The 19,944-nt window shown below is 37.4% G+C and overlaps 1 protein-coding gene across 2 annotated transcripts in view; it reads right to left on the reverse strand.

Annotated features, from left to right (window-relative positions):
• The window catches only part of LOC129263420 (plastin-3-like), a 43,871-nt gene extending 24,174 nt beyond the window's left edge, over positions 1-19,697 (reverse strand). The window contains exons 1-6 of one of the 2 annotated variants that reach the window (XM_064100843.1): positions 19,539-19,697; positions 16,857-17,022; positions 8,644-8,799; positions 6,511-6,664; positions 5,109-5,220; positions 3,660-3,867 (exon numbers count right to left, since the gene is read on the reverse strand). In XM_064100843.1, coding sequence (XP_063956913.1) covers positions 3,660-3,867; positions 5,109-5,220; positions 6,511-6,664; positions 8,644-8,799; positions 16,857-16,895 — 669 coding nt within the window. In that variant the 5' untranslated portion in view covers positions 16,896-17,022; positions 19,539-19,697. Of the gene's footprint in view, positions 1-3,659; positions 3,868-5,108; positions 5,221-6,510; positions 6,665-8,643; positions 8,800-16,856; positions 17,023-19,529 lie in introns of both variants that reach the window. The other variant, XM_064100844.1, reaches the window with a different exon arrangement.
• Between the last annotated feature and the right edge of the window lie 247 nt (positions 19,698-19,944).

Genomic DNA, 19,944 nt, shown 5'->3' on the forward strand with positions numbered 1-19,944 from the left:
TTGGGGGAGGCATTGTAGAGCATTTTCCATGTATCTTTCGCTGTAAAAAAACAAGTTTTCATCACAAAACAACCAGGTTTTTATTGGAAAAACATTATTGAATTCAGAGGCGGGAGAACGTCAGGCTCATACAATGAAAGTGGAGGGGCACCTATTGTTTGGCAGACAAAAGGTGACTTTCCACTTTCTTTGTCCGAGCCTGATGTTCAGCCGCCTCTGACTAAATTAGAATGATAGTAATTAAATGAATAATATAAAACAACCAAATTTTTTCAATTAAACCTTAGCAAAAATATACTCTCTGTTTTTTATTAACAGACAAATATAATAAACATGTAAGTAACTAGGTTGTTCCTGAACTTTCAACAATGAAGAAAAATATGGTACATGTAGTTATAAATCTCGGAATGTTAGGGATTTCTAACTAATGGTGATGATTTTGAAAGTTTATTTTAATTTTGAAATTAACAGATATTTCAAAATGAAAATAAACTTTCAAAATCGGGCTTCTGTGTGAAGTAACACACGTGATCCACTTCTTTTGACCTCTGACCTTGAACCTACATATTGAAGACAGCAAAAAATATTCCAAAATGATACCTAACACATTTGTCATATAACTTTTGAATTACTATTAATATGTAACATTTTTAGATTGATAAAATTAAATAAAAGTCAAGATTTGTCATAATTTTGGTCACACACATGACCAAGAATGGCCCAATATGCAGCTTGAAATAGGCAATTAAAAGGCTTTTAACCGTACAATTTTCCACAGTACTAGCCTTCATGACAACAAGGAATCAAAAAAATCATCGAGGATTTCTCCTTTAAATATAAATGAAATGGAAACTATTAAGAGGAAGACAAGATGATACAAGGAAATTATGTACACTTTTAATAGATTACACTTTCTATACTGTACACATATTACAAACTATTGACTGTATCCTAGTGTATATTACCATATATGTACTTTGCCTTTTGGCAAGGTTCAGTGAGGAAAAGAGGAAATGGTAACAACTATTCTCACATTGCAATGCAGGATATTTATAATATCCTTTTAGTTTCAGTGCCAGGCTTGTAGTACATGACAGTAGTTTACGGGCAGTCTGTTAGAAATGGGAATAGATGGGGAGAGAGATAGATAGAGGGGGGGGGGGGGAGATAAAGAGGGGAGAAAGCAAAGGATAGCCTCAATAAAAGGCACAATTTAAAGCTAATAGAAAGTGATTGACGCATACAATTATTTCATGAGAAAGCTTTTAAAATCAAGGTTAATTACCACTATATTTTCATAGACTACATTTAGATTAGGTACATTGAAATCAACTCAATTGTTGTGAAATCAATGAAATCCTAGCTGAAAACCGATAATTCTGATAACTAGCACAAAAAAGGCATACCGGTATGTGGGACAGTATATTAATAATGCATGGAAAAAAACATGACCTTTCATGGAATTCTGTGCCTATTTTGCTAATTTCTCAGCAATTACACACTTTTTCCAGAGCCCATTGGCACATATTTGTTATTTATACATGCAAACACTTGTGAGAGGTAATTTTATTGGATTATTTTTGAACTCATTTTGAGATCATTACTTCAACTGATATAAAATATAGAAAATGTAATTAGGGTGTTGTGCAACTGTAGTCTGCAGGCACAGACCCTGATCAAAACTTTGATCAACAAGTGTGTCTCCACGCAAAGACTAGCACATACAAAACTTGCTGTTTCAATTCCTGAGCGAGAGGGCCTTCAGTACACAAGGCATGAGTAGGCTGCACATTCAGACCCTTAACTCGAGTGAAGGGTTTGCACAGCAGACTAGTGCAACTGTGAAACACATGTACATCATCATGATCGTTGCATTGCCAATGGGAGATGTCCACATAGTAATGTCAACATTCCAATGCTCATAACTTTTTTTTCACATTTATCAAACTTTCACTGAATTGTTTCTTTAATTTGTTTCCTGTTTTCACACAAGCTAGCTCATTATCAGGATTTAATTCTCATTTCAAAGGCATTGCAAATAAAAAACATATATACAGAAGAAAGGGGATAAGGATAAGAATATAAGCAAATCAATCTGGGAAGTGTGTTTATCAAATGACTTAAAGACTGCATGACAAAAGAATGGATACCTGGCCAAAGAACTGGGCAATTATATGTAGAATTTAGAATGAATTCATACATATAGTGCATCAAAGCATTTAACTGCACATTACAACTCTATCAGTGAAAATACAAGTAATTGAAAACCTACTTGTAGCTTTCATAAAAACGGTACTGTAAATATGTCCAGGAGAATCATTAATGACCCTTTTTGTTTGCTAAAATACTTTTTTTTCTACCCCCTTCAAGTATGGTAATTTGGCAGAAGTAAAAAGGGGGAAATTCAAGAGGCAGAACAAAATAGGACGTACATGTAGGTTTAGAAAAAATAATTTAGTTTAGAAACATCAGCTAATTCTTTCTGAGCAGTAATTTTGACCTTCAAAGGGCAAAATGATAGAATTTTTTCCCCATTTCCTTCTCTCATAATCAACAACCTACAGCTAAAAGACAAGATATTAAAAAGGAACAACAGAAATATTTGAGCAAATAAGTAGATTTGGAAATGAATTTTGACCGCATAATTCGAAAATTATGGCAAAGATAATGAAAAGGTTAAGAGGAAGTCTGCTGATTAGCAAGAAGTCCGACCATCATATTTATCATTTTATGCCATTTTGGCGCAAGCTTCCTTTTTAACCCCAGACAAAAACATTCCGTGTTCGCTCAAGCATGAACGAAACTAAATTATTTTAATGGCGTTTGAAGGATAAGACTCCAGAGCACCTATTGACACCAAAATATACAGATCATAATTTGAAACAATTTTTTTTCAAATCTGTCCCGTTTTTTTTATACGCACTGTATATGAAACTAACCCTTGAAACTAGAGCTCAGATATTGACGCTAGAAATAATAAATGGAATCAAACCGAATTGGAAAGTTGTTTAAAACTAGAGGAAAAGGAAAATCAGACATGTAGATACATGTGGGTGAAAGTTTGAATAATGAACTATAACAACATTAATAGTGTAGTAGATTTCACAGTACACGATGTATCTTCCGTGGGCAAGTGTTGGTCCCTGAAAAGGACCACCCAATCTCTTTTCGGTCAACACTTGCCCGGGAAAGATACATAGTGTACCGTGAAACCTACTACCCTATTCTCTTTCGCCATGGAAACCTTCAGAAGTTACAACAACATCAATCTTCAAAATTTTAAAAGAGTTGTAATTACTATACCCATGGGGTCATATCAATTGAAGGCATTTCATTGATTGGTGGGGATTTGTTACCTGATTGCTAAGAAAGCATGAATGCTTGTAAGCAAGCAACCAGAGGACCGACGGCTTAAGGTCCTCTCCGAAGGACCTGGTAATGAGGATTAATGCCTTACCAAAGGGCACTAGCGCACCAAGTGGGAATCGAACCCGGGTCACCGGAATACGAATCCCCGCTCTACCGACTGAGCTATCGCGCCTCCCTAGACGATGTATAAAACAAACAATCCGAGGTTTCCGATCAAAATTTGTTATAAGCTACAGAAATCCTTGCATGCGATTGGCTCAAGAGCAAAATTTGAATTCTGGGACACCTACCCGGATGATCTGCCAGACGAGGCCCAGGACCAGATGCTTGGTCTTGTTCTGTATGTCCATGGGGTCGATGTTGATGACGCTGCAGCCGATGGCCTTGGCCGAATTCAGAGCCAGGGTCAGGTTCTCAAGCTGGGTGAACTTGTTCAGCTTGGTCGTCGTGATGACCCTTTCGTCGATGGTGTTTGCAACCGAACTGTTGATCATTTTGCTATTAAAAAAGAAAAGAGAAGGATTTGATAGATTTAAAGCGAAGTCTTCGTAGTCTACAGTAAAGCCACATAACTAATTTCCAATTTGCTTTCTAATCACTTTGCACTTTTTTTATGAGAGAATTGGATTCTATAGACAGTTTACCTAAACATAGGAACAGGAGGTGTCAGTCTTTTAAGCATTGTTAGCCCATTTGGATATTAGACAAAATGGGTATAGCCTGTCTGTAAATTTGCCAAATGAATGATCAGGACCCAGTCTTACAGAGTTGTGATTGATCCGATCAATCACAACTATGAAAAGGAAGCAAAATAAAGATCGAATATTACATGTTTGTTCAAAGTATTTTCTAGAAATGATGAACATTCATACATTCACTGTTTTCTTAACAATTCTGTTTGCTTCTCTTTGTTTTTATAGGACATTGAGCATATTTCCTAACGAAAAATTATCACATTGATGGATTTCCATATACTTGAGGTTGATCGGATCAATCGAAACTCTTTGTAAGACGGGCCCTGATCTACATGGCCTTTACATTGCAGAAGACAAATAAACTAGGTGTAGATTACATGTAGAATAAAGTGGTGTTAGACTATAAAAGCGGTGATAGACCAACTGGCGAGCAACTGCTTGTGCTTGAAGCAATTGCTTGCAAGCAATCGCTACATTTTTATGCATCTGACCCATTGTAATAGCAGCATGCTATGCATTCCACGTAGACATTGATCAATGTGTTATTCTAGTCACCTGGGGCCCGTAACACAAAGCTTAGCAATGATTGTAGAACATTTATCTACGATTGACTACAACGTACGATCAATCGTAGAAATCAAGTGTACGATTGATTGCTAACCTTTGTTTTACAGAACTCTGCTGGTCTATGCAATTTCTGCATCCTGCTATATCAGAAACACTTATGCAAAGCATTGCTTTGAAATTTGAAAGAAAGGAAAGGTTATTTGAACAACTTGCCCATGAGGTATTTACAAACTGGCTTTTAAATATTTTACCCAAGTGAGTAGTCAGGGCGGGCTAAAAAATATTTTCGTTTTATCTTCGGGGGCTATTCTTCACAACTCACTGCCTAAATCTGCAGCATTGGATAAGCTTTAACATTGCAATGAATGGGGCTTTCCAGGGCTCCTTTTTTATAGTTTCCAGTTTTCTTTTGAGCATTTCAAGGGCAAAATCGCCCCCAGCCCCAGTCTAATTTTTCCCCTCGTCAGGGTCACTTACCATAGCAATATGCCGTCCACCACAGCTTCAAAGAGCCCACCGTCCACACTTATCGGCAATTTGGAAGCAAGGGCGGGATCCTTCCTAAAGTTCAGACCCTCATTGATGTATCCTTTAAACAAGAAATGGAAGAAAAAAATGGAGTTCGGTGGCTTTGTGGTCTAGTGGTTACGACTCCAAGGGTTTGAATCCCAGACATGACGTGTTTTCCTTCAGCTAGAAATTTACCCACATTATTATTATTAGAAAAGGATACATTGCATCGGGGCTCCAGACTTAAATCAACAATCAATATTCTTTCTGATTTAACGACTGACGATATTTTGGGGGCGTCGAATGTCATATCTACATGTATTTGTGAATGGAAAAAAATCCACATATCTGCCCTTATCCCTCCCTCCCCTTCCCCCCCCCCCAACTCTACTCTTTCTATATACATTAAATACAAAATACACTAGGCAGAGTCAGTCACTAGACATAGATGACAGTAAAGTTTAATTATATAAAAGAATGGAACAAAAAGAAAAGCAAAAACAAAAGATGAGAAAAATGAAAAAAAAGGAAAAGGAAAGAAAGGAAAAGAAAAAGAATAGATAAGAAAGAAAAAATACAGAAACAAAAAGAAAAGAAAAATAAGAAAGAAAAAAACTAAGAAAAGAAAAGAAGAGTATTAAAAGAAAACAAAATAAATATTATAAGATACCAGTTATCCAAAAAACAGGAAAAGAGAATAAAAAATAAAAGAAAATATAAAAGATAAAATAAATGAAAAAAAAAACAGCCTTCGACGTGATAAAAGATCCCGGGGAGGGGAGCACTTACATTGACGAGTGGATACCATGCGCGACCCCAAAAACATGTAAAATTATGTCTTTTTCAAGATAGGGCATGTTACGTACGTAACATAATAAGGGTGTCAAAAACACTAAACAAATTTTGAAAAGGTATCTATTTTGCTAGGATGCTATGTGTTAAGGGTAAAATTTGCGAGGGTATACATGTAAAAAAGACTAAAATGTTTTATAAAGGATGTCCTTTTTGCCCCAACTACGTGTTTAGAGTCCGATTTGCGCGAGGTGTGGAAGGTGGGCTGTACTAAACCCAATTATGAATAAAGGTGAAGCTGACGACCGACCGGCCCGCGACATAACAATTAAAATATCGCTGTACTTGTTTAGTGGTTCAATTCAGGGAATACTTGCAAAGGGTATAGTTTTGTTTCAAATACTTGTGAAGGGTAGGGTTTCACACGCCATACTTGTTAAGGGTTGCATTTTCAGAATATGGAAAATTCTTGTTTAGGGTGCTTTTCGAGACCCCATGGTCGCGCATGGTATCCACTCGTCAATGGAAGTGCCCCCCCCCCCCCCCCCCGGTAAAAGATACATAATTTTCATCGTACTTGTGAAAGCTGCTGTCTCCTCCTTTGAAAAGGAATGAGTTGTTCCGGCAGCGCTTACTTCTGATGTTCCCTTCTCTGCCTGGATGCCTACCCTGGCTTTCACTTGAGTGAGGAACCTTGATGACACCTTGTTTTTCTTGATGTCATCGTATAGCTGTTAATAAAGATATGAGATTGAGTGAATTGAAATATTAGTAATTCACATCTTCAAACTTGTGAAAAAGAATTTTCCAGCTCTGGCTGTTTTTTCGGTGAAACTACATTTGCTCCTGGTTCAGAAATTACACTTGTTCATGTACATGTACATGTAGTAGTGTCAAAATTGCTCAAAAATATGATTCCATGTACATGTACAAATCCAATGCAAATTTTATTTCTAGTCTACATGTACAGTACATGTACATTCCTGTATCATTGTCTTTCCTTTTACTGATTAGAATCAATTGTTAAATTCCATGTTGTTTATAAAGGACAAGTCCACCCCAAAAAAAAATTGATGTGAATAAAAAGAGAAAAATCCAACAACCATAACACTGAAAATTTCATCAAAATCTGATGTAAAATAAGAAAGTTATGACATTTTAAAGTTTCGCTTAATTTCACAAAACAGTTATATGCACATCCTGGCTGGTATGCAAATGAGGAGACTATGACGTCATCCACTCACTATTTCTTTTGTATTTTTTTATATGAAATATGAAATATTCTAATTTTCTTCTCATTGTCAAAAATTTCAAGTGATACAACGATTAATTCCTCCCTGAACATGTGGAATGAGCATTGTTTAATACTATATGGTTCTGTCAAGTTGGTCCTTATTGTCAAATCTATAAAAAATGAAATATTATTATTAAAATTATTATGAAATTAAAACAATAAAAAACCAAAGAAATAGTGAGTGATGGACATCATCGACTGACACACCTAGTTGTGCATATCACTGTTTTGTGAAAAATAAGCGAAACATTAAAATGTCATAACTTTCTTGTTTTACATCCGATTTTGATGAAATTTTCAGCACTATGCTAGTTTGATTTTTGTCTATTTATTCAAGTCAGCATATTCCTGGGGTGGACTTGACCTTTAATGAACATAAAAACAAAAATGTACATGTAGTAAGTACTATATAAAAGAAATAGATAAATAAAAACGAATATATAAAATATGTATAAAGAAAACATGAATTTTTACTGATTATTTTTTTTATGTGCATTTGATCAGATTCCCACAGTCTCTATCAAAAAAAAAAATTGCACTTCATGGTCTTCAAATTGTAGATTTACAGTCAAATTTTAATTTCATGCATAAATTTGCACTATTAATTCAAAATATATACATGCATGAATAATTTATAATGAACAATCCAAAAATAGGAGTTTGCAGATTGAGTCATGGGCGATGGGCTTGTCGATTTCTACGGTAATTGTACAAAACGGCTGGGGTCATTAAAGGAGAATGAAACCTTTGGAACAAGATACATGTAGCTTGTGTGAAAACAGAAAAAATCAAAAGAAGCAGATCAACAAAAGTTTGAGAAAAATCAGATTAAAAAAAAGATAAAGTTATGAGCATTTGAATATTGCGATTACGAATCCTATAGAGATCCTCACATTGGCAATGCGAAAAAGATGTGTGATGTCACTTGTGAACAACTCTCCCCATTAGCTTTAAAGTACAATGTATATATTTCACTCAAACTGCCTCTTTTATCACATCCAACTGTATCAGTAGATCACATGTTCTTTCTACAGGAGGGCATGTAATACAATTTTTTTTTAAATACACAATGGATAAAGAATTTTATCACCACACAAAAAGCAAAAAGAGACATTTTGAGGGTATTTTAAAGGGAAAGTTGTTCACATATACATCACACATCTATGTTGCATTGCCAATGGGAGGATCTCCATGGCATTTAATAGTGATTTCAATATTCAAATGCTCATAACTTTCTCATTATTTGTCCGATTTTTCTCAAACTTTCTTTGTTCTTATTCTTTGATTTTTCTGTTTTGACACTAGCCTACTTGTTCCAACAGTTTCATTCCCCTTTAAGGGGCGTGCCAGTCTATCCAGCGTCCAAAGGTACAGTACATGTACCCCCCCCCAAAAAAAAAGGAATGAATGTCATACCTTCATAAACTCATTAAAAGTGAGGCGCCCATTATTGTCGGTGTCATACTCTCTGATGAAGTCCCGGCATTTGTAGGCAGGAACGCTCTCACCCTTGGCCTGGAGGATCTCCTGGATTTCTTTGTCCGTCAGAAAGCCGTCCTTGTTCAAGTCCATCTGAAAACAATGATTGAATTGAATTGATTTCAGCATATTTACTTTTGTTTATTAATCATCATTATTATCATTATCATCATTAATATTACTATTGTTATTCATTCCGCATTCCATTAAAAACAAGTGCTAGAGAATATTGACAATAATAAATTACTGTAGAATATGACAGATTTTTTTTTTTAAGTGCTAGCATCGCAATTAGCCGGCTAAGCCTGCTTTTTAGCAGGGCCGGATATTACCGTAGTATTTACATGTACGGTGCTAGATCACTTTGGTCAAACGTAGTGTAAAACCGAAGTGGGCTTAACCCCAGGAAATAGGTGGGGCTATGGGGGGGTTAAGGAAAATTTGTGCAGTGTGAAAAGCATACCATGAGCAGAATGACTGCACAGGAGGCCCCTAGAATTATGTTGTGTGTGTGTGTGTACTGTTTGTTTGTTTGTATGGTTTTTTTTTTGGGGGGGGGGCAATAAAAGACAGCAAAAGTCTTTTTTTATGTTTTTTATTTATTTTGGGGGACCAGTAAATGTTAGGTTCAGATGAGTACAAAATGGAAAATCTGGGTATCTACTGGTCCAACATGAACAGGTTGGACCAGTAGAAAAAAAGTTAGAGTGGAGCCTTGTAAAACACTCAATAACTGAGTCTGAAATATAGACTAAAAACTGAATGGTTTTGTTTACCATCCAAGGATAGGGCTCAATGATTATTTACATTTACTTCCTGGTGTAATGATATACAGTAGGAATAAGGGTGATCAAATTCCACAATTGCCCAGTTGGGTACTTTAATAAACCGCTGGCAATGCACAAACCACTCCCTGTGACAGTGATACAGCACGAAAATGAACGGATCTACACAGTATGGTCTGAGGTTTAATACTACGTATGAATTCTTATACTTTTTCTTTTCATTATGTTCCTATTTTTTTCTTCTGATTACTCATCTATTTCATCTATTTTTTTCTCTCTCCCTAACCACTACTCCATCCTCCTCTTCTTCTTCTGCTTTTCCTTCTTCTCCTCCTTTTTCTTCTTTTTCTCCTCCTTCTCCTCTTTCTTCTTGAATCATCTCATTCTTCTTCTCCTTCCTCCTCCTCCTCCTCCTTCGTCTTCTTCTTTTTCTTCTTCTTCTTATTCTTCTAGTTCTTCTTCTAGTTCTTCTTCTTCTTCTTCTCCTCCTCCTTCTCCTTCTTCACCTTTTCTCCTTCTCATTCTTCTTTTTCATTACATGTACATACATGTATCATATGTTTTTGTGAGGCAATGATGCAAATAATGGTTTGTTTCACTAAATTGTGTACAGGGCCTACAAGCTCCATTTGAAATAGTTTGTTTTCTTTATTTTTCACCATTTTATTTCCTTGTTTTTAATATGGCATGTACCTTTTTTTTAAATTGGCATGGACGCCCAGTGGACAGACTACTACAAGCCTTTCAAGAGATGACTTATTTTGGATTTTAAACCATCTTTCCAAGCCCTATGCTATGTACGCCTACATGATGTACATTTAATACATGTTCTTGTAAATGTTGAAATGTCAAATAATCTAGGGGCCAACCCCACATGTTTGTTTTACAAAGCAAATACAGAATCGGATTCTCTAGTCTCTAGATCTCATGCCAAAAAACTGTTCCTTTTGAGTCTTTGCAATAATACATTTTACTTCCCTAAAATAAATAAAGCCAAATTGCAGCATCGTTTGTACATGTACATGTGTGATGTACATGTACATACATGTAAATGTTCATGTAGGTCTTCGTATGACTGAAGATTTACAACAAACCATTGTTTTATCAAAGTAAACAGTGTATGATTTCTATTTCAAGCGAACTACTTTTACCAACCAAAGAGTGAACTGAACTGCCAGGGAGCTGGTAGAACTACACGTATTTCAAAATTTGATAGGCCTTTAATACAGCGTAGAGTTCAATATGATTAATAGCATATTGTAATAGGGTTTTTGGTTCCGAATGATGTGTACACATGTATGGAAAAGGGGTTACATGTAGGTTTGGAGCGTGGGTTTATGTTTGACTTTTTCGAGTGGCTTTTCCATATTAAAGGACAATTCCAACCCAACAAAAAGTGGATTTGAATAAAAAGAGAAAAATTCAACAAATATACATGTAATTCACTGAAAATTTCATCAAAATCAGATGTAAAATAATAAAGTTTTGACATTTTAAAGTTTTGCTTAATTTCACAAAACAGTTATATGCACATCCTGTTGGGTATGCAAATGAGGGGACTGATGACGTCATCCACTCACTATTTCTTTTGTATCTTATTATATAGAATAGGGAATATCCTATTTTTCTCCTCCTTGTCAAGTGAAACAACGATTAATTCCTCCCTGAACATGTGGAATGAACATTGTTTAATACTATATGATTCAGTCAAGTTGGTCCTTATTGTCAAATCTATAAAAAAAATGAAATATTGTATAGTTGAAACTATAAAACACAAAAGAAATAGTGAGTGAGGGACATCATCGACTGTCTCATTTGAGTTGTCTTTATCACTGTTTTGTGAAAAATACGCAAAACTTTAAAATGTCATAACTTTCTTATTTTACATCCGATTTTGATGAAATTTTCAGCATTTTGCTAGTTTGATTTTTGTCTATTTATTCACATCACCATTTTTTTGGGGTGGACTTAACCTTTAAAAAGCAATTGTTATCACAGGAAAGTCGGTCATGGAGCCGACCCAAGAACCACTTTATAGATTAACGTTTGAATCAGGGTCTGTGCCTGCAGACTAGCATCATACTTTACCATGATGCAGGCAAAAACAATATTTTATTTTATTTTTATAGGGTGCTATTAATACAAGTATATGCTTCATGTGTACCTTTTAAACTTTAACATTGTAGTGAATGGGAATTTCAGGGTTTTTTTTTAATTATCCAGGGCTCTTTTGGGCATTTCGGGAGGGAAATGTTTTCCCTGTTGTGATCCCGGGGGGGGGGGGGGGGGGGGGGGGGACCGGTCAAATATATCGCTGTACACACGCGTGACCAAGGAATTTCCAAACACCCCCTAAACGAGTTTTTCTCTGTGTGCAGAATACCCCCCTAAACAAGTTTTTCTCTGGCTTTATTTACACATTTTGGCCCCTAAACAAGTTGTTGCCAAAATATGACCACGGGGGAAAAAGCTAGGGGAAAAAACCATAGTATACCCTAAACACGTTTGGCTAGTCTTAAAAAAAAAAGCTTTGGGAAAAAAAAACATACCCTAAATACGTTTGACCCCGCGATTGACCATTGACCAGTCTTTCAAAACCACCCTTTTTCTTGAAAATCAGTGTTTTTGATACCCTTAACGAGTCCACGCGCGGACCGCGTCCAAAACTGAAAAAAACACCCCTTTAAATGCGTTTATTGGTCACGCTTGCGTACAGCAATATATTTGACTGCCCCCCCCCCCCCCGGGTTGTGATGTCACTAGGCATACATACATGTATATTCAGACCAACTCGATGTTCAAGATTTTGAGGAACATTTGATAAAATCTGATACTCTGATCTACAGTGTATACTTTTACATGTCCCCCCCCCCCCCCCCCCGTTCAGAAAAAAAACCAGGTATTTTTGTCAGTGTATTGAATTTAAGCAAATAATGTACAATGTACATTCCCCAAAGAAAGTACATGTATATGTACATAATGTACAGGTCCAAATTGTCAAAATCACAGAACTTCCCCATTATCCGGGGGGAGTATCCTCGCAGTTTTGTGTTGTGCAAACTGGTATTAAAATCTACTTTAAGGCGTCTGAATGCACACTGCACAGGCTACGTTGACTTGCGTAAGTACTACAGGCCCTCCGGAAATTGAAACGGCAAGTTTCATACATCTACAGAACATGTATGCGAGTGTCTTCTGTGAAGACTCACTTGTTGATCAAAGTTTCAATCAGGGTCTGGGCCTGCAGACCAGTTTGAAAGCATTACAAACATGTGCAAGAACTTTTCTTTGGACCTGTGAGAACATGGCCCTGTCTTACAAAGAGTTTGATTGATCTGATCAACCTCAAGTGTCTGGAAATGGTAAATTGCCAACTCTCCACTCGTCACAAAATGCCATTCCATCCATCAACATTTCGTCTAACAACCATCTGGGGCCTGTTGCATAAAACCTTTTACCTGAGAAAACTCTGGTAAAAACTGAAAACTATAAAGGTTAGTCTGATTTCTGCCATTGACTTTAACACAGGGCAAAAACTCAACGGTAAAAAACAACCTGAGTTTTCTCAGGTAAAAAGTTTTATGCAACGGGCAGCTGGTCCAATCATCACTTCGTCTCATTACCTTTCGTCTATGACCATTTCGTCTCATAACCAGTTGGTCTAATATCCATTTCATTTTCATTCATTATGCACAAAACACTTTAATAATAGTCCAAATAGACCAAATGGTATGGCTATTTTACCAACTGGTTATGAGACAGCATGGCATTAGACTATAAATGAAAGTACATTATACATGTAGACAGGGTGCTACATAACTTTTTAGAAGCACTTGCCCAGTTGGGCAAGTAAATTTTTGAATAGTTGTAATATACTTGCCCGAAAATCTATTTCACTTGTCCGAAAAAAAATCTTGAAAAAAAGTTTTACCTCTTAAAAAGAAAGTATATATGTATTGTGGTTTTATAAACCATTGACCTTTTTCTCTCTTTTGACGTGAACTGATCTACCTTGTTATTGCATTTCTTTTTCCAAAGTGATTTTATCTTGCCTGCGATGACCAAAATTAGGGCTAATATCATATCATATCAACCCTAATTTTTCTCATTTAACTTTGAGAATTTTGCTTGCCCAATTTCGGCAAGTAGTTTTGGTCTTTACTTCAAAACACTTGCCCGACTGTAACTTTTACTTGCCCCGGGCAATCGGGCAAGTGCTTATGTAGCACCCTGCATGTAGACCATGTGGAAATTCTCAAAAACTACATAACAGTTACAGGTACTTTGGTGATCAAGCCAATTTGAAACTTTCAAATTAACTTGAAAACAACTCCTGTGTCTCAATCCAGTTTGGCCTAGTACAAATCTGCATGCATCTATAAATGTCAGTGTCTGTCTCATCCCTGAAGGCTATTCCATGGCCATGACTCATGCGTCAAGACATTAGCCGTTTATAGGTCAGTCTCTGATTCACAAAATCAAAGGGGCCGTTTCATGAAGCTCTTTGTCAAGTGACACACAACTTTCGTTTGGCATATGACTGAAGACTAGTCTGTAAGCACAGACCCACGCTTGCCACTAATAACCAATTATACCATGTCTAGAGTGAAAAATAGACACCAAATTCTCTGTCTGTATTTTTGTCATTTTAACCAATAAGCATGTCTAGAGCAAAGACTCGACGCCAAACTCAAATTTGTCATTTTAACCAATTACAACATGTCTAGAGTGTAGACTACAGGTACATGTACAAATGTGCAATTTATACATTTTATAGCTCTCTGTGACAGGCAGCCACAGCACTTATAGTGAATCTGGTCTCACTACTTCAGACTCTGAATTATGCACTATGCAAATTCCAAAAAACTAAAAGACCTGCCCCCCCCCCCCCGTTTCATAAAGAGTTATAACTGTTGTAACTTTGCCATTATGGCAACTACCATGGCAACATGGCTCAGCAGCCAATCAAAATCAAGGTTGCCATGGTAGTTGCCATAATGGCAAAGCTACAACAATTGCAACTCTTTATGAAACGATCCCCTGTTCTTGTGCACTTCGAATTATTAGCTTGCCCATATTTTTTCCAGATGGGATTTTTTTTTTGTGGGGGCTACATGTAGATAGTAAACAGTGGTTCGTGAATTTCAAGGTAAAATTTCCCTTGGAGGAAGAGGACAAGGAGGTCTTTGAAATTGAAAGACTGAGGAGTACAGTATTCAAAGACCAGATGCTCTGCCTGAATGCAAACAAAGAAACAAAGAGTGAAAGGAAAATGAGATCTCCAGAAAATGGAGGGTTCTGAAAAAAGACCCAACTTTTTCCATGGACCTACTACATGTACGTATTGTAGGTACATGGTTTTTCTCATCCCCTTTTTTTTCATACTTTGAGAAGGAAATGTGGCAAATCAATCATCAAGCTACAATACATGTCTAACCAATTAGGCCTACATGTACATGTATGTACTGTCTGAAGATTTCTTTGTGGAGCCTGTACCTTCAAAATAATATTTTTCACATTATACAGTTTTCAAAGAGGTCAAGTAGAACTAAAAAAGAAACAAAGTCTGTTCTTGATCAAATAAATTGACCCCCCCCCCCCCAGATGTTGGCCTACATGTAAGTAAACATCTGAGTTTATTCAAATTCCTTTTTGGGCATTATCTGGCTTGCATTATAGACTTTCAGATATATTTGTATTGGCTTGGTAAAGTAAATAAAGTAATCTGAAACTCTGAATAAACTAAAAGTAAAACACAAATACAAAAAACATTGCCTAGCCAAGTAAATTGCTATTCACATCAATCAGTGCTCTAATAAAACCTGCTGATCCGGACAAGTCTCGGGCCAAGTCATAAAATTTTGAGTTTATTTTATTTATGGTGCAAGCTACATGTATTTCAAGAACGGGCTATTTTGATGTTACTTTTATGAGCATCAGGCCAGCCCCAGGCCCACATTTTTTAATGGGTGATCATAAAAGTAGCGCCAGCTCTGCTAAAGGTACCGAACGCAATGTTTTGGACTATTATTGGCACGGGCCTGGCGCGGCGCAAAAAATAAATTTTGGTATAGAATACCAGCCCTGCAATACAGACTATTCTCCATGTACAGGTGGCTAGCAAGCAAGAATATACATGTGTAGGTAACCAGATATAGTCATATGAGTCATCCACAGCTGGGAATTTCATTAAAGGTCATTTTTTTTGCTCTCAACTCAAGGGTTAAAGTAAACACAGAAAAACCAACTGTGTTTTCAATCTAGACTGGCCAACATTTCTGAGTTATTAAAAAAAATATCAAAAACTATTTCAATCTGTCCTTTATGGCGACCGTATGTACCTCGAGCTGTTTCATGAAAAAAATTAAAGAAATGACACTATTCATGAATTTTCATGAAGAAATTAAAGAAATGACATTATTACCCCCCCCCCCATAGGCATTATGTACTATGGGCTTGTTTCGGTGAAGAAACTAAAATAATTACCCCCCCCCCCTTGTCCCCTGTGTAAATCCTGTTTATAAAAAGATAAAAACGTGTAAATTTATGAAAAAGTGTGTTGTCTTTGGATGATTAAATTTACTGCATGTGCTGTGTTGATGCAAATGTGCTGTACATGTACATATACTGGGACGCTTGTCTGAGTCAGCATTGCTCATTGTGTGTGTGCAACCACTGGAAGGTCATGCAAATAAGGTCAACTTTTTTGTGACTTCTGATAAAAATAGGAACCATTACTGTTCGAAGTTATTGTTTACCTTGGCGGAACAATTGAATGATATCAGGATTTCATGTACATGTAACCAACACCAAATTTAAAGATAAATATTTTACATACAATACTATGCTTTTCACACTGCACTTTTTTTCCTTAACCCCAGGGTTAAACTATTAAAGCCCACTTCGTTTTCACACTACGTTTAGCAAAGTGGGCTAGCATGGTAAATACACTGTAGTACGGTAGTATCTGCCCCAGCAAAAAAGCACGGCTAGCCGGCTTATTGTGGTGCTAGCACCACAAATTGCAGTGCTTAGAGATGCAACGTGAAACGAAACATGGCTATTAAAGGAAAAGCGGGGCTAAGCATTAGCCAATCACAGAAGTCAAAATTGCTCGTTAATCGCGCTCTGTACGGTAAAATCATCAATATTCATGAGCTGTGCGATAGTCCGGGGTTAAGGCGTTAACCCCGGCTATTAAAGCAAATAGTATGGGGTTAAGAAAGACAGTGTGAATCGAAAAAGAGTATGGGGTTAGGAATAGTCTGGGTTATGGGATTAAGGAAATTAAGTGTGAAAAGCACATAAGAGTGCTTGATATCACAGGGGAAAGTCTCTATTTATTCTCTTCAGAGCTAAACTTACCTTATCAAAGTATTCCCTGATTTCATCCATCTCATCCATTCTGTTGGTTTATTTCCTATCTACTGTAGCTATGAAGAGGCGTACTGTATCGGTTTACTTCCGTCAATTCTCGATGTGAAAGATCTTATGACCAGCTCTGCATGAAAATGTACATGCCACTCAGAAGCTGCAAATGATGATAAAAAGGAGAATGATGGACTAATTTCAAGCATAATGCTAGAATTTCATCAAAATCTTATTGTAAAATAAGAAAGTTTTGCATATTTTTTTCACAAAACAGTATGCAAATCTCATGCAAAGGAGAGTTAGCGATTTCCCTTAGGCCTACTCAATATTTTTTTTTAATTATTTAAATTCAACATTTGAATTTACACAGATTTGACAATAATGACCAACTTGACTGAACCACAAAATGCTCAAACAATGGACATTCCACATGTTCAGGGAGTAATTATAGGGAAGAAATAATAAAGATAAACTTATGTCAACTACATTCAGCTAAACCACCATTCCAAAAAATAGTGAATTTTGATGACAAACAGATCGGGATCAGCCAGGCCAGGTTCTTCATCCATCGCCGTCAGCTACAGCTGAGCGTACGGACGCGCCAGCGGATTGGCTGGCACGTTCGTATGCCCGGCTGTAGCTGTGCTTACGGGGATCGAACTTGAAGAAGATTCTGATCTGTTAGACTTAGTTAGTGTTAGTGTTTGTCATCAAAATTCGCTATTTTTAGGAAAGGTGGTAATAAAGCTGAATGTATTTTAATAAAAATCTATCTTTACTATTTCTTCCCTATTAGTATTACTCCCTGAACATGTGGAATGTCCATTGTTAATAACATTTTGTGGTTCATTCAAAACAAAAAAATATGAAAAGCTTTGCCTAGGCTTTCTTTCTTCTCATCTCATTTCTTTCTTCTCATCTCAGCCGGCCTCAGGCTCAGCCTGCGCTTCAGCGCAGGCCAGCGCCGGGCAGTGGGCGCAGCTCACTCGCAGTTAACCCAGAGAGCTCCCGCCCGCGCAGCGGGCGGGAGCCCAGAAGCTTACCGTGTATTTTACCATTGTCACCGGACTAGTGTGATTTATGGTCTAAATATTTCTCAAAATGAATTGTGAAAACAGAAAGTATACAATTACCACGATTATATGGATGAAGGTCTAACGAGTGGCAGTTTCCTGACATCTGGGCACAGACTGGAACCTCAAATAAACGAAAAGTTCTCTCCTCTACCCCAGTCTCGATCGGCCATTTTGTTACGATTTTTAACAAAAATGGCCGATCGAAACGGGGGTAGGAGAGAACTTTTCGTTTTTTGAGGTTCCAGTCTGTGCCCAGATGTCAGGAAACTGCCACTCGTTAGACCTTCATCCATATAATCGTGGTAATTGTATACTTTCTGTTTTCACAATTCATTTTGAGAAATATTTAGACCATAAATCACCCTAGTCCGGTGACAATGGTAAAATACACGGTAAGCTTCTGGGCTCCCGCCCGCTGCGCGGGCGGGAGCTCTCTGGGTTAACTCGCAGTGAGACATGAGTTGACTAGCTAGTGAGTAGTGGGCGTGCCCGCAGACACAGCTGGCTTCGGCCCGCGCTCCGGGCAGCGTGGGCAGTCGGTCACGGATTAGCCTCTTGTCGAGGCCCTGTCGGCTGCTTTCCGAGCGAACATGGCAAAGCACGGGAGAGAGCGAAGCAGAGCGAAGCAGAGCGCCGCGAGACAGGGCCTCTGGACATCTGTACCGAATTTCACCGACTTTCTTTTGTTTTTTATTGTTTTTACCAATTCACCGACCAAAAACTGGTCGGTGAAAATCATCCAATGAGAGCGCGAGCTGCTATGACGTCATATTAAATATTCATGAGCTCATCTTGAATGGCGACCCTTGGATTCTTGGCGAAGAGTGACGACGAAATATCAAAGAGCACTGAATATGCCTCTAAAATGCTGAATATTGACCGATTTAAGGATTTGCAAGTCGATGAAATTAACTCTGCACTGAAAGGACGAGATGTCTTTGTAAATCTACCCACAGGATATGGAAAAAAAAGTAATATTTCATGCGATTCCACCGGTCGATCCGGGGCGTCGATTATCGATCTCCGCTTTGCAGTGCAGTGAGGGAAGCTGGAGTGGAGTTGCTGGGAGTTGACTCGAGTCTGACCAGCGGCTGAGCAGTATCTCCCGGGAAGTTTCGGGGCGGTGATGGGTCTGTTACGGCCAGTAGTAATAGTAGTAGTAGTAGTAGTACCACTACTTGTAGCATTTTGCTGGTTATATCCCCTTTAGTGTCCCGCAATTAAATGAATCCCCTGCAGAATAGTGTACTACTATATAGAGTATTCCGAACCCAAGACGAAACAGCTCTGACATTTCATTGGTTTACTCGGTGACCGGTAATATCATGACTCATGTATATTCATTAGGAAGACGTTCCTCATGAATATATAATTCAGTTCAGATGTCAAGAGGCCCTGGCTCGCGCCAGGCCTAATTCGCTTCGCGAATTAGGAAAGCCCTCGCTTCACTCGGGAAGCAGCTGCCAGGGCCTCGACAAGAGGCTAGTCACGGATAGGTGGCTCGCTTGAGCCGTGGGCTTCGCTTCAGCAAGAAAAAGACACCTCAAAATCCCAGGGTAAGATCTACATTGTCATCAAAGATATCACCTACGAATAATACCTGTAGCTTGGATGTTACTTTTCCTCGAGTTGGTAAGTGAATAAATCCTGATAAAAACCACAATGAGCCAAAATATCTGTTTACTTTCACAAAGAAACCATTCCTCTCACACACGACACACACACGATCCAGCGAAAATATCAAGTTCACCCACTGACTGAATTAAACTATTTCACCGACCACCTGTGGATGTTCCGCATTGCCAATTTAACATTACGACAAAAAAACGTATAAGTTTCGACAAAAGAAAACAAATAAAAACTTATATTGCTACGTTTACAAAATCTATACAAAAACTTAAAATGCATATATAATTATTATATAAATTACAATAAAATAGTAACATTATATTTGTTTACATCAAATAAATATGATAATCGTTATATATGCTAGCAAACAAATTGGA

This window comes from Lytechinus pictus, chromosome 6, assembly GCF_037042905.1.
Source record: "Lytechinus pictus isolate F3 Inbred chromosome 6, Lp3.0, whole genome shotgun sequence".
Taxonomy (NCBI): domain Eukaryota; kingdom Metazoa; phylum Echinodermata; class Echinoidea; order Temnopleuroida; family Toxopneustidae; genus Lytechinus; species Lytechinus pictus.